Source organism: Chrysochloris asiatica, unplaced genomic scaffold (assembly GCF_000296735.1).
Source record: "Chrysochloris asiatica unplaced genomic scaffold, ChrAsi1.0 scaffold00017, whole genome shotgun sequence".
Lineage (NCBI taxonomy): Eukaryota > Metazoa > Chordata > Mammalia > Afrosoricida > Chrysochloridae > Chrysochloris > Chrysochloris asiatica.
In genome coordinates, this window is record NW_006408535.1 from 27,428,554 (window position 1) to 27,443,691 (window position 15,138).

A 15,138-nucleotide genomic window follows, 5' to 3' on the forward strand; every position below is an offset into this window, starting at 1 on the left:
ATTATCAAAGAGTTATATGAAATCAAGTAACTTAAATAGCTTTTTATTTAGATTAGATTTTCAAATTTCCAATAATTATGTAAATTACTTGCATGTTAAATTTTTTATAAGATAAAAAGAGAGCGAGTGATATTAATCAATAGATTCTAAGAGTATGGGGGAAATTTTTATGCTACAAAATTAAACAAAAATAAAAAGAAATTGCTTTCCATATACCTGTATTGAGATCATACTGTATATGGGTGATAGTTAGATAAATGATAAGTTCATTTTGACTCATAGAGACCCTAAAAGATAGAGTAGAACTGCTTCATAGAGTTTCTGAGACTGTGGCTGGTAGATATGAACTGCCAAATTTGTAGATAGCAGCCTAATTCTTAGCCCACTGCTCCTTACAATCAGAAAGATAATTTTAATTTTAAAATGTACACTACTGGGAAAATTAAATTCTAAAAAGAGGTTTGTGATCGATAAGAGAAGAACTTTAGAGTGAAATTATGTATGTTGATTATATAATAATCCTTAAAGAAAAATCTCCAAATATATAGAATATCACAATGAAAACGTAAGCCACCAAAGTGGAACCACACATAATTGTTCTTTTAACAGAATTGAATTTGGGCTGTTTTGCAACAACAATCCTTTACTTCCATTGTAGTGAAGTCATCAGAGTACTTTAGCAAATGTTTTCTATGGACTTATAATAAGCTTGCTTTTAGTGGCCATCAAGTGAATTTCAACTCATGGGGATCCCATGTGTTAAAAAGTAATACAACAACAAGTTCTGTTACATCAGAAGTATGGATCTCTGAACAAAGGACAGAGAATACTAAAAGGGCAATGCTTGGTATACAGATGCCAGAAACACTTTCCCACTTCCCATGGTACCAGGAATTGACTAAATTGACCTTCCATGGATGAACCAGCACTTTCCCACTTTAAGTTCATGGACTTGGGTGTGACCCACCCCATCCAACACAAAGACTCAAGTCAATCAGGGGATTCAACTCTGGGGTCACAGTGATTCCTTAACCTAGGTTAATAAAAGTCTAGTGCAAGATTTTGTTAAAAACTTTGGGGAAATACTCAACCTTGGAATAACATGATTCTGTGATACACGGATCGAGGCAGAGTCTGAATGGGTAAAACAGGGAAGATATTAAGATGCTTGACTGTCCTGTGGATATTGGTTTCCCTTTTCTACTATAGTAAAATAGACATTTAAGTGGGATAGAAAGGAATAATGGGAAACATGATTACAGAAAGCCTATAAGCTGGTCTTTAGCCATAACTGATTGAAATACCTAAAAGGGATTCTAGAACTTGCCCTGTGAAATAGACTTCCTCTGGAACCTTTATAGAGTATAGAGCCTTAAGTGGAATCTTGAGTCCCATTCAGAACCTTCTGGGATGGGATATTCCCACTTGAAAGAACATGCAGACCAATCCAGAGATGCTAGAGGAACAGAAGATATTTCTTAAAAGAAAGACCAACAGAAAAAACTAAAAAGAAAGAAAGAAAGAAAAGCAGACTGTTTAGATTTTACAAGAACAAGCCAGCTGTTCTCCTGGGAGCCATCTGGATAAGTCATCAAGGGCCTTCAGGGCAAATCCCCTTCCAAGACAGAAATTCAAAGAGAATACGTGAGCAGGCTTGTAAACTTGCTGATGATAGTGTGGTCTACTTGTGAGTGGAAGTCGAGGAAAGGTAGTAATGAAAACCTGGGCTGAGTCCAACCATGCTCCATAGACTCCTGTTGGCCTCGAGATAAGAGAGAGAAGAGGAAGGGCTGGCTGGTTCGAAGTTTAGGGAGACTTAGGAACTCCTGAGCCATGGACACTGACCTAGCCACTAGGGGCTAGAGCTGAGAGTGAAGCAAACAGCTGATATGAAGTGAAGGGAGATGCACAAGAACACCCAAACTTGCAGATAGTATCCATTTGACCCAGCTTAGATGGTTTGATGATCAGAACTCAACTAGAGGAAGATAAATAAATTTGATATAGGAAACAGCGAAAATTGCTACAATTTGATGAACTTGACTTTTATATATGGATTAGTAGCTCAAAATACCAACGAGAGGGAAGGAGTCTTCATATCAAGTACACAGGGTTGATAGGAATGGGCAACTTAGACGTTGGCCACATAAAATGGGTTGTGGGGGGCTATAAAGGCACAAAGTGGCTTGCTTACAGGTTTTCAAGAGGGAGTTTAGTTTCTGAGTGAGGGATGGAAGGTAGAATTCCCACTGAATAGTTTTCATCTTGTCTACATTGGTATGGTGAAAAGAGATGGGGATAGGATCCTTTTGATTCAATAGTGATTATTGTCAAGACTCATTGTGATTGTCACAACTGTAAAGGTAGAAATTTTGTAACAAAAAGGGGAGAGTGGTTTATCTTCAATTCCAGGAAGCAGAGGACCCTAGGACCATCAACAGAAAAGAACATGAGCAGAACATGGGATCCTAACCAGAGAAGCAGTGACACCAGAAATGGAGGCAGAGATGATATCATAGAGAGATAGAGCTGCTGAGGACTCTTGACTCATGGAAAGAAAAAGACTGTGTGCTGGTGGTCAGGAGGCAGGCTTGCAAAATGTGCCCTTTGGTTGTTTAATGATTATATATTCTGCCATGTTTTGTGTACGTCAAAAAACAAACAAAGAGGGAATAGAGGCAAATGCTGTTAACCAATGGCACATAGAGGGGATTGCAATCATCATAATGAAAGAAAATATGATTATTTGAGTGCAAAACTGATGTCCTGCCATGTAAACCATCACTCAATTCACAATAAAAGCTTTTAAAAAGAAAACACAAAAAACATTGGAACAGGTAGTCTCTGTCACTCTGTGCATTTGATTTGAAATAAAGGATGTTAAAAAAAAAAAAAATCCGTAAGAGAGGAGTTATGATGGTGAATGGGTTCTTATATGAGTTTAGTATATAGCCCTACCTCCTTACTGCCTTATGGGTCCCTCTCCCATAACCCTTACCATACTGTGCTCTGGTCACTAATCATTCTATCTCTTCCACCAGAGAGCTCCCTAAGGAAAGGAAACATATTTCCAACATGCTTGGTCCTGGCACAGAAAACGGCCTAAATAAACATTTGCAAAGAAAACTACCCTGATGGACTCAGCAATGTTGAAACGAAACCACTGGAGTTCTATCACTGGGGACACTGGTTTCTGAGACTCTAGTACTTCTACTGGGGAATGCTACAATCTACAGTCACCATCTTCTACCCTCTGTCCCTGCTCTGAGTCATCAGCTGTGGGTACTGATGTGGTGACCCCTTAACTCTCCCACAAAACACACAAAATAAACATCAGCAGGCCAGGTGGGGTGGGGGTGAAGGACATCTTTTGTAGAAAGGCTTTTTATGATAAAACATCACAAAACCAGAGTGGACCACGAGATCACTGGGACCACCTCCACACTCTTCCTCTCCTGGGCATAAAAGCAAGGCAGGAGGAAGCCCCAGCAACTCAGACCAGGACAATCAGCCTGTGAAGATGCAGCTGCTTCTGTTCCTCTTAGCCTGCATTATGGTACCAAGGACAGAGACAGGTGAGTGACTGACCCACCCTCCAGGCCCCACCCCATGCCATAGGAGATACTGATCTTCTCTTTGTGCACATTCCTGATCCATCTAGATATTAAGGAGATTCTTCATACCTCCAGCCCCACATTGCACCACCAGTATAATTTTGGATAAGCTATCTGTGGGACAAGCAGGAATATCTGTTCTTAAGATGAGTCAAGGGTAATATTCTTTCCCAAGGTTCTACATAAAATTTTCATCTGGAAAATGGAATTTTCCTAGAAGTGCTAGAAAATGAGCAGGGAACAAGAAGAAGAAAATCTCTATTGTCCTTGCACAGGGTAAAGTGGATCTGGCGTCTGTGTCAGGGATGACACAAGTCCTCCCTTCATTCACCCGTCTGCCTGGAAGAGACGGACACAGTTCAGCTGACTCTGGGATTGGTAGAGCCAATGTCTCTTTAACACTGTTTATCTTTGCTTTGCCCCAAGACCCCTCAGTCATTTTCTTCTCCTGCCTCAGCATCTTCCTTCTTTTCAATCACAGGTCTCTATCTCCTGCAGACCCAAACTTGTCTGCTTTGCAGAATCCCACTACCCAAGCAACCCTCATCCAGTAATTGGTAGCTATTCCTTCATGCAGCCAATAGACATTTCCTGTCAGATTGTAGGAAATGGGATCTAATACAATTTAGATCCCTGAACTTATATCCTGGCCATTTGAAAGCAGTCCAGTCACAGATATCACAGGAGTCTAAGGGGTCTTAGGAATTCATTTAGAACCAAGAAAGATAAAGAGGGGAATTTTCTGAACTTCTGGAACTTTGCTGTCCCTAAGACAACTATGTTCACCTCCAACCACGTGCAGCAGATTAGAGACCAAAGACTGTTCTTCCCTTGATCAGAGCAGGTGACTAAGACCTCTAACCCCAGCCACACCATCTCAGGCCATCCCAGGTGCACACAGCAGACCAAAATTCTCCTTCAGGGGAGATCATCGGGGGACATGAGGCACAGCCCCACTCTCGTCCCTACATGGCACACATTAAGTTCTTGAAATACAATGAAATGACATGCGGTGGTTTCCTGATCCAAGAAGACTTTGTGCTGACGGCTGCTCACTGCTATGGAAGGTGAGGAGCAGCACAGAGCCCAAACTCCCCTGGGAAGCCTTACCTTCTTCAAGGGCTCCTCACAACACAGAGTGAGAAAGAGGCCAGTTAAATTTGTGGGAAGAGGAACAGGTCTGTGCCAGAGGTATTGCTGAAGAAACACAGCCTAGACAGACTAGAAGCATGTATTTAGGGTCAAAATGCAAACAAATTTGCAAGTTTTCTTGGTGGTAACTGATCCCTGAGAAATATTGGTGAACTTACCAATGACATCAACGTTCATGATGAGCTACAAGTAGCAGAGGGCATAGTGAGTTCAGTCCCAAGCCCTCCCGTCCTCTCCATTCCCCATCAGCTACACGCCTGTCCTGCCCTAGCTATCGTCTGCTCTCCCCAGATTCTGGGCTAGAGCTCCTATGACTCCTCTACACTCTACACTCTACACTCTACAGTTCCATGAATGTCACCCTGGGTGCCCATGACATCAACAAGCAAGAAGAGACCCAGCAGCACATCTCTGTGAGAAGAGCCATTCCCCACCCAGACTATAATGAGAAAACATTTTTCAGTGACATCATGCTACTACAGGTGAGTCATAACCCCCTGCAGCTCCTTGCTCCCCAGGGTCCAAGGAGTTTCTCCTCCCAACATGACCCCCGTATTTTCCATCTTTCCACCCTGGCTGCCTGGCTAGTTGCAGGGCCTTGGATGAGCAGGAATACAGTGCAGTCAGTCAGGGTCTCTAGACTCAGCAGGCTGTTGCTGACCAAGACTTTCTTGTTTCTCCCTATCAGTTGAAAGAAAAGGCCAAATTGACAAAAGTTGTAGGCATACTGCAGTTACCTGAGGAAAACGCCCAGATAATGCCAGGGAAGGTGTGCAGTGTGGCCGGTTGGGGTTGGCTCTCACTGGGAATTCCAACATCCAAACTGCATGAGGTGAAGCTGACTGTGCAGAAGAACCAGGAGTGTGCATCCTGCTTCCCCAGCCACTATAAGAACACCTCTGAGATATGTGTGGGAGACCCAACGAAAAAGGCGGTTTCTTATAAGGTGAGATGTAGCATCTACCTAGCCTGGCTTTGGAGAGATGGATGGTTGGGGAAGATTTGGGACCAGGAGACGCACTCAGTGAGGAGACTCCTTCACCCACTAGCTGGTGGCCTCTTTTCCTTGGGAAGAGAAATGGGAAGAGCCTTGCTAAGTAGTCACTAAGGATTCTGCTAGCCTCCCAAAGGTGACTCTGAAAAAGGTCCTCTTCCAAAAGGAAGAACTGGCAACTCTCTGCCCCATTCCAAAGGTCTTTGGATGGTGCTAACTGTTAGTGTTCAGCTGCTAACCTAGAGTTGATGCTTCAAGCCCACGCAGAGGTGTCCTGTAAAGAAAACCCTGTAACACATGAGATTGCCAGGAAGCTAAATCAACATGACAGCAACTTTTGTATGTATTGTTTTGTTTCTTTTGTTTGTTTAGTGGTAGTATATTACCCCATCCCAGGGCACACATAATAGAAAATAGCTTTCCATCTATATCAAGTAATAAAAAACAGGACCACAGGCCCTATGTTTCACATCATACAAGGTGACCTTATCCTGGAGTGTGAAACTTGACAGGGCAGCAGAACCAGGAGGAGAACCAGCTCAGTCCTTCCCCTCTCTGTTCACAGGGAGACTCTGGAGGCCCGCTCGTGTGTGACAACGTGGCTCAGGGCATTGTCTCCTATGGAAACAAAAATGGGACTCCTCCAGGGGTCTTCACCAAAATCTCTTCTTTCCTGAAATGGATAAAGAAGACCATAAAGAGCCTCCAAATGAAGAAATCAGACTAAGCCTCTCTATGATTGATCATATTCCGGGAGATCCAGCATCTAAATAAATGTGTCCTGGATGAGAGAAAAGGCTTGCTGTCTGGCTTGTTGATTGACTTTCTTTCAAGATCACCAACTCTAGGCTATAAGTACGCTGAGAACATAACGCTGCTCTTTGCCCTGCTTTTTCTTTTCTCCCCATAATGTCTCCAAGTGCCCATGAAAAGTAATCATGCATCTTCTTCGTACTCATTCCTGTATCTCCATGGCCTGCTCTTCTCCAGAGCTGAGGTTGAAGACCCTCAAAAAGAAACACAAACCTCTCTGATCCTGGGCTTGGGTGAACATTTTACTTCCTTCCTGTGTAATAAATGGCAGACAAGAAGTGAATGACCAATGGGTACTGGAGGTCAAGAAGGGATGCCATGGGTCTCAGGGAAGAGCAACAGTAGAACATTTCCCTTTTATAATCAGGAAAGTTGGCAATTTTGGAAGGAGGGGTCCTTGAGATGTTCTTCATTGACTCCTGGGCTTGTTCTCCTTCCTGCTCATCCCTGACCTGCTCTGAACTTAGGATACAGTCCAGCTTCCAACCACTTAGTCACTTTTTCTCCCCACTTACCATTGAGACTTCTCAGAGTCCACCAACTCCTGTTACCTCCAGACCACACTGATCTGAACTGGACCCCCTCCTCATCTTACCACCGAGGACATCCAGAGTTCTGTGTGGATTCCAAAACAGTCATATAACTGGGGTACCAACTCAGTTCATGCTCTGTCAGAGAAGAACCTCAGAGGGACTAAGTGTTAGGCAGGGTCCTAGGAGAATAGAACTGGTAGGGTCACTCTCCAGAACCCTTGGTCCCAACACTCACATAGACAGGACCAATAAACCCCCATTCAACTCAACATTCAGCTCAGTGCCCACCATAAGTTCAAGGTCCACTGCCCACAAGGTAGCCTTAGTTTCTTCCTGTTTGTCCATCTTGACCACTGCTGACCTCTAGACTAATGTTACTGGATAATAGCACAGATTATATCAACCATTGGAATCAGAAAGGACTTTTCTCTGCAGTAGGAAAGGAAAGCACAATTTTTGCCACCAATCAACCAGCAAATACATTTTGAATGTCTACTAAGTGGCAGGCATTAAAATGAATATAACAAGTCTATCATCTGCACCCAAAAGAATCTATGTTGATATTTTCATTGAAATTGTCTAATGTCTCTCCCTTCCACCAGATATGTCCATATGGCCTAGTTCTATGTGGGAAAGACATAGGAATAGAAATATTTGCATTGTATTTTTCACTGCTGGTTACAATTTGCATGAATGATTATATGTGACTCAGGAACCACAGTCTCTGGATTTGGAAATGACTGTGGTTTCTAGATATGAAAATTTCAAACTGTGTTCAATGAAACAACTTCATCTAGAAGAAAGGGTAGGCATGAAGGTAATAGTGCATATTCTATTTTGGAAAAAACATTGATGTATTTGCCTGAACACATTAGACTCTGGCTTTAAACTTCTGTTCTATTGGACTGATTAGGAAAATAATTCTAGTCATTGCTGCAAGTTCTTGCCTGTGCAAAATCAAACTAGAATCAGAGGTCCAAGTGGTCTGAGAAAATGGAGAATGCCTCTAATCTTAGGCCATCATGGCTTCTGATATGTTCACTGTTTCTAGAAACACCTAGACTTCTCAACCATGTAAGTTCTCTCCTTAGGACCCATGCATACAGTGTGTGACTTTTGCTGAATATGGGCTCCATGTGCCAGGTACACCCAGCAGTCATCTGCTCTGAGCTCTTGTCATTAATATGAGACACTGTCTGTGAGCTGAATTTCAGTCCCATCCCTGCTATAATGCCTCCCTTCTACCAATACACACAACACTACACACATTTGAGACATGGAATAATTCTTTTCCTCTGGAATTGTACAACCCTAAATGGTATACCTTCTCAGACCTTGTCCACACACCATGCTGCAATACAATTTCTTAATGACCCTGGGAACTTTTACAAGGAAAGAGCAGGTGATGTCACATAGCTTGTATTTTGGGGATGGAAAAATATTTCTGTATTTAAGATATAACAAAGACCCCATTCCTTAATTGGAAAATACAACCACAAAAAGAGGAAAATGCAGAAAATAAAAAAAATAGTATTTAGAAATGTTACCTACTCACATAAATTCAGTTTAATTATTATATTTACTTTGAGAAAATGATTCTTTAGCTTAAAACAAATTTGGAAACCATTGTTACAGGTCCACACATTCTTCTGAGAGATAAAGAAACAAAGTTCCAAACAAAAGTACAACAGAAGTTATGACATCAAGAAATCTTAAATGTCTTCTTCTCACAACCACCCTGTGACCTGTTCATGGCATCCCTGGATAAGAGATGATGTGTGGTTCAGGTACCTTCCTGGAGAGAAAGTCTCGAGACTGCTTGGCAGCCACTGTGCATATCCACAAACAGAGTAAGGTCTCAGGACAGACAGGGAGGACTGCTGAATTGGCTCCTGGAGAAGATAGACTTAGATGTCTGACAAGACCTTCCTAATTAATTATGGGGAGCATGTATTCGTGTGAATCTGTCTTCCCTACTCACCACCATTCTTTTTTTTTTTTTTTTTAAGTTGGCCTGATTTATTTTCTTTATCCCCAGTCTCACTACCTAAATTTACGAAGACTAAACTTAAGAACAAACAAACAAAATTCTTACTGTAAGTAAAGATACATAAATGCATAGAATAAAAGTTCTTAGATTCCATTTTATTAATTTCTATTTAGTCAGTTCTGACACGTAATGACTCTATATAGGCTTTCCAAGGCTGTAAATCTTTACAGGAGCAGAAAACCTCATCTTTCTTCTGCAGATCAGCTGATGAGCATGAACCACCAACCTTGTGCTTCACAGTTCAGTGCTTATCCTACAGATCCATCATGCTCCCCAGTAATCTATTTGTTTTTTAATGTTTTATTGCGAATTATGTGATAGTTTACATGGGAGAACATTAGCTTTACATTCAACCTATCGTATATCGTTTCATTACCATGATTACAATTTCCTCCATGCATCATCAACCAATCCAGTAATCTATTTTAGGAAACATAAAAAGCACAATTTTAAAAACAAGCAAATCACTTTTACTCTTCTAGACAGAGATTTTCTCTTCCTTGATATTTCTTTATCACCCACATTGTTAGAAGAATAACTACTCTCTTTTCAAGAAGCACAAGAGAAATTTTTTTCACACATCTTTATTGTGATTCTATCTTGCGGTTACTCACAGTTCAGTTCTAGAAAAACATCTCTCATTTATATATTTAAAGTTTTTATTGTGAATTGAGGAAAGGTTTACAGAGCAGATCATCAGTTTTACATTCAACAAATCATACACTTCATTTCATTGCAATCCACACCATGTATTAACTCCTGATCCAGATGGGAACAGAAAGAATCTTGTCACTACTGAAGTGCTGACCTCCCCTCTCAATATATAACCTGCATCTTCTTCACTAACAAGACTCTCCTTCAAAATGATGTTTGATGTTATGTAAAACCTGAGAATTTCAAAACTATTGCCACAAGCTAATAGGAATACAGGGATGATAGCAACAAAGATGAGTCTAATGGAGAAATGACATCAGCTAGAACCAAATGATGGTCCCTTAAAACTGCAGATTCTGATTTTGCCACAGTTTAAGATAAAAATCAAGTTCATGGAAGTTGACTTAGAAGAGCAGACTCAGATGTCCTATATGAATGCAGAAAACTCAAGTCCTTGTGCTGTAGCCATCACATATGGATACTTCCATAGAACGTCCATGCCCACACCCAATAGGAACTAGATGGAGTCCAATAAAAGGCTAAGGTCCAAGGAGATTTCCTGCCCTCATGGGTCAGGCATGACAATCTTCTACATTCTGAGAAGATCAAGAGAATAATGAATCAAAGTAAAGAAAGTGTGTGATCTGAATCAGCATTTTCATCATCATATGTTAGCCTTCTTCTTCTAAGAGAACCCAAGTAACATATCAGAGATACAGACAGAAACTTATTTTTCAGCACCTCCTTAATTTTCCCCCTAGATCACATGAATTACATAGGAAATAGGCACATTTGTAGAGTCACTGATAAGAATACAAGGTTTGGAATCAGACCCCTGCAATGTAACCCCTGCTCCACCTCCAGCATTGAGCTGAGTAATGTTGGACCATCCCCTCATCTTGTCAGTGCCAAGGACATGTGAGATCAAGTCTCCCACTAACCTTTGGAAACCCAAGGATCTTGTTCTTTTCATAAATGACCAGAACTTGGAAGACTGGGTCCATGCCACTCTGAGCACAGAATTATAAGATTATAAGAAAACATTAGTACTGAATTTTAAGAATTACGTGGTAGTGGTGGTGGTTGTGTGCCGTTGAGTCAGTTCCATCTCATAGCAACCCTATGTAGGGATTCTGAGGCTATAAATCTTTACCAGAGCAGAAAGCCTCCTTTATCTCCTACGGATCAGCTGGTGGATTCGAACTTCTGACCTTGCCATTAACAGTCCAATGCATAACCCACTTTGCCACCAGGGCTTCTTAATAATGACATTGTTATTGTTGTTAAGTGCCATTGAGTTGATTCTGACTCTTACGGACTCAGTCTAGTGTTTATCTTACAGTGCCATACCAGGACTCCTTATAGCAAACAGACATGAATAAATTATTCTATTGTGATGTTTTTACAATAATAATAATTCCACTTCTGAAAAGTTAACCTGTGATAGAACCAAAATATATATGTTGTTGTAAACTGCCATAGAGTTAGTTTTGACTCATAACAACCCTGTATAGGGTTTCTGAGGAGTAGCAAGTGAGTTTGAACCACTGACTTTGCAGATCAAAGCAACTTTACGGTGCAGCACATTAACCCACATAGCTACACCAGGACAGAAGAGAAAAGAAAAAAAAACTTTTTTGCATAACGTTGTTTATCCCAGCATTATCTATAATTGTTTTAAAATGAAAACATTAGAAATAAGCACTAGTACTTCTACACAATGGAACCATGCAATAGGTTAAAGTATTATTAGGAATTTTATAGAAATGTGGGAGTCCCTGGCTAGTGCAAATGGTTAACATACTTGGACGCTAAGGAAAATTTTGGCAGTTGAGTCCAGTCAGAGTTACCTCAAAAGAAAGGCCTGGCTAATTACTTCCAAAAAATCAGCCACTTACAACTCTGACAAAAAGGGATTGTCTTGAGTCTCAATCAACTCAACAGCAACTAATAATTGACATAGATAAAAAAAAAAAAAAAAAAGCTAAGGAACAATAGGCATTTAAACATATTTTTTAAAATATGGCTCAGGAAGAAACTTTCAAATTCTGGATAAATCCATAAAAGTATTGCCCCGTTTAATCTTTAAACCTTAAACCAAACATATTCCCTGAAGTCTTCTTTAAATCAAATAATAGTTTAGCTAATTTAGTAAACAATGTGTCCATTGAGCTCTGAGCTTTTTGAAAAATCTACCTATGTGGAATCAAATTGTCATTAATAAGATTAGAAAGAAAACTTGGGGGGTTGTGAGTTTGCATTAATGGGAGAAGACCAATTCAGAAAGGAGGAAGAGAATGATTGTGCAGCTTGAAGAATGTAATCAATATCATTGAACTCTACATGCAGAAATAATAGAATTGGTGTATGTTCTGTATGTATTTTTTCAAATACAATGAAATACTAAAAATAAATGTGGCTAATAGAAAGGAGCTCTGGTAGCGTAGTGGTTACGAATCGGGCTGTGAACCGCAAGGTCAGCAGTTCGAAACTACCAGCTGCTCCGCGGGAGAAAGATGAGGCTTTCTGCTCCCGTAAAGATTTACAGCCTCAGAAACCCTGTACAGGGTCGCTATGGGTGGGAACCGACTCGATGGCACTCAACAACAACAACAACATTAGAAATGAACATTGACAGGGACAGCCAGAAACTCAAGCTGGATTCCAAAGAGAATGTGGGACTAGGGATTTCAGAGCTGATGTTAGATGGGATCAACTCCATAGAACATAACAAAAATAAAGATAGGTATGTAAAATATCTTGTTTAGAAGTAAATGCAAATTACAATATAATGAAAACATTTTGCCTATCAGACTGACAATAATTTAAAAGACTACACTAGAGGCATTCACTCACTTATGCCAAGAAATTTGGAAGACCTGGCCAACTGATTAGAAAAGATTCATATTTCTGGCTGTTCCAAACAGAAGTGACCCAATGGAATGAGGAAATCAACAGTCAATAGCATTAATATCACATGCAAGTAAAATTTTCCTAAAGATAATTTTTAAATGGCTGTAGCAGTGCATTGACAGAGAACAGCTAGAGGTTCGAGCTGGATTCAGATATGAACGTGGAATGAGGACGAGCAATGATGTCATTGCTGACATCAGAAAGATTTTGTTTGAAAGCAGAGAATACCAGAAAGATATTCTCTATGCTTTATTGACTATACAAACGTTTTTGGCAATGTGGGCCATGACAAATTATAGATAACATTGCAAAAACAGGTACTCCAGAAGACTAATTATGCTCAAGGGGAACATATGCATAGAATAAGAGGCATTTGTTCAAACAGAATAAAAGGACACTGAATGGTTTCAAATCAGGAAATGTGTGTGCCAGGGTTGTATGCTTACACAAAATTTATTCAGTCTGTATGCTGAGCAAATAATCTGAGAAATTGGATTATATGAAGAAAAACATAGCATCAGGATTGGAGGAAGATTTACTAACAATCTGTAATATGCAGATGATACAACCTTGCTTACTAAAAGCTAAGAGGATTTAAAACACTGTTGAAGATCAAAGACTACAGCCTTCAGTATGAGTTGCACCTCAATGTAAAAAAGACAAAAACCCTCACAAATGGATCAATAAATAACATCATGATAAATGGAGAAAAGATTCAAGTTGTCAAAGACTTCATTTTGCTTGGATCCACTATCAGCATCCATTGAAGCAGCAGTCAAGAAATCAAATGACATACTATACTAGGCAAATTTGCTGCACAAGACCTTTAAAGTATTCCAGAATAATGATGTCACTGTGAGGACTAAGGTGTGCCTGACCCAAGTCATGGTATTTTCAGTAGCCTCCTAAGCATGTGACAGTTGGACAATGAATCAACAAGACCATAGGAGAATTGATGCATTTGAGCTATGGAGTTGGAGGAGACTATTTAGAGCAAACAGATCCCTGTTGGAAGAAGCACAGCCAGATGCTGCTTAGAAGCAACGGTAGGCGAGGCTTTGTCTCTCATATTACAGACATATTATCAGAAGTGTGGTCCCTGGAGAAGGACATCATGCTTGGTAAAGTGGAGGGTCAGCGAAAAAAGAGAATGACGCCAATGAGATGGATTGACACAGTGTCAGCAGCTGTGGGCTCAAATATAACAATGATTGAGTAGTGAGTTTTGTATAATCTGTTTTGTTCTGTTGTGCACAGGGTTGCTATAGTTTAAACTGACTCGACAGTACCTAACAAAAACAGCACCTACATATAAAAAACTTGAAGAAATTACACTTAAAATCATGAATTTTATTTTATGTAAATTATCCTGAATTTTTAAAACCACACACACAAGTAATAGTCCATGCTGGTGTGGTGTGTTTATAACCTGGAGAGAAATTTTTCAGTATGAATAAAAGGTTTCAATGTTCACCTATTTTCCATGCCTCAGGTTTATTTGTACAAATAGTGCAGGAGGATACCAGCTCCATGTAGATGGTACCCCAGAGGGTCACATCAATCCCTCTGTCCTTAGAAGAAGACTTCTACTCCATCTGTGTGGGTGCCTTGGCATCTTTAGGAGGCTGACCTGGAGCCAGAACTTGAGTTGAGGCCTTAAGCTGGTGGTTAAGTTGGGGCCTTGTCTGAAGGTTCAGCCTAACTTTGAGCCTTGAACTTGGATTTGGCTGCCAGCGCCTCAGATCCTTGGCAATGTATGCATATGCAGGCTTCTTCAGCTTTAGATGTGCAGTGTAGGCCAACTGATTAAGTGTGAGCTTGTTGCCCTTTGGAATCTTAGACTTGACTTCCTTGGACTTTATGAGACCCTTGATGGCCTTGGCAAGTGCATCCATGGCCTTGGCATTGTTGGCCTGCATCTTTTTCAGACATTCCTTGTTGTGCTTCTTGGAAAAGCACATGCTCCTCAGGAATTTGGGGTCCACCCCCTCAAAGAGTTTCATATCCTTGTGATCAGGGTTTCCTGGTTCCATTTTCCAGATTGGTTGTGCATGATGATGTTCTTGGACATAGTCAAGTCTGCATTGTTGCCTGTTGCTCCCAGTGCACCAGAGAGAGTAAATTTTCACATTTTTGATTCAACAACTCTGCTCCAAGAATTCCAATTATTGTAGGAAAATTGACATTCACAATATTATTTATACTAACAGCAACAACAATAATTATAAATAACTTAGAGTTCCACCAATAGGTGATGGTTTAAGCAATTGATGTTTGCATTTAAATTTTCATGTGTTTAATAATAGTAATAACAACAGCTATTACAATGATGATGTAGATGAATATGTCCTGAAACAGAAGACTGTATAGCCATATTGTTAAGTATGAAAAATTTCAGAGCCTTATGCTCAGCAT

General features: G+C 40.3%; 1 protein-coding gene and 1 pseudogene across 1 annotated transcript; one reads left to right on the plus strand and one right to left on the minus strand.

Moving 5' to 3' along the window:
• The first annotated feature begins 3,481 nt into the window (after positions 1-3,481).
• Positions 3,482-6,487, plus strand: LOC102836635 (granzyme H-like). The gene is made up of 5 exons (XM_006835507.1): positions 3,482-3,575; positions 4,537-4,681; positions 5,113-5,248; positions 5,455-5,712; positions 6,326-6,487. Exons 1-5 carry the CDS (start codon positions 3,521-3,523, stop codon positions 6,485-6,487), a joined length of 756 nt encoding a protein of 251 aa, XP_006835570.1. The 5' UTR covers positions 3,482-3,520.
• Positions 6,488-14,309: 7,822 nt separating this feature from the next.
• Positions 14,310-14,756, minus strand: LOC102837009 (annotated as a pseudogene).
• Positions 14,757-15,138: the final 382 nt, after the last annotated feature.

What these genes read in the sequence shown, in the direction of transcription:
- LOC102836635 (XM_006835507.1), top strand. Translation starts at nt 3,521, where the DNA reads ATGCAGCTGCTTCTGTTCCTCTTAGCCTGCATTATGGTACCAAGGACA. An exon ending in GGTACCAAGGACAGAGACAG is followed by an intron (nt 3,576 to 4,536) that starts GTGAGTGACTGA and finishes ATTCTCCTTCAG; the next exon opens with GGGAGATCATCGGGGGACAT. An exon ending in GCTGCTCACTGCTATGGAAG is followed by an intron (nt 4,682 to 5,112) that starts GTGAGGAGCAGC and finishes TACACTCTACAG; the next exon opens with TTCCATGAATGTCACCCTGG.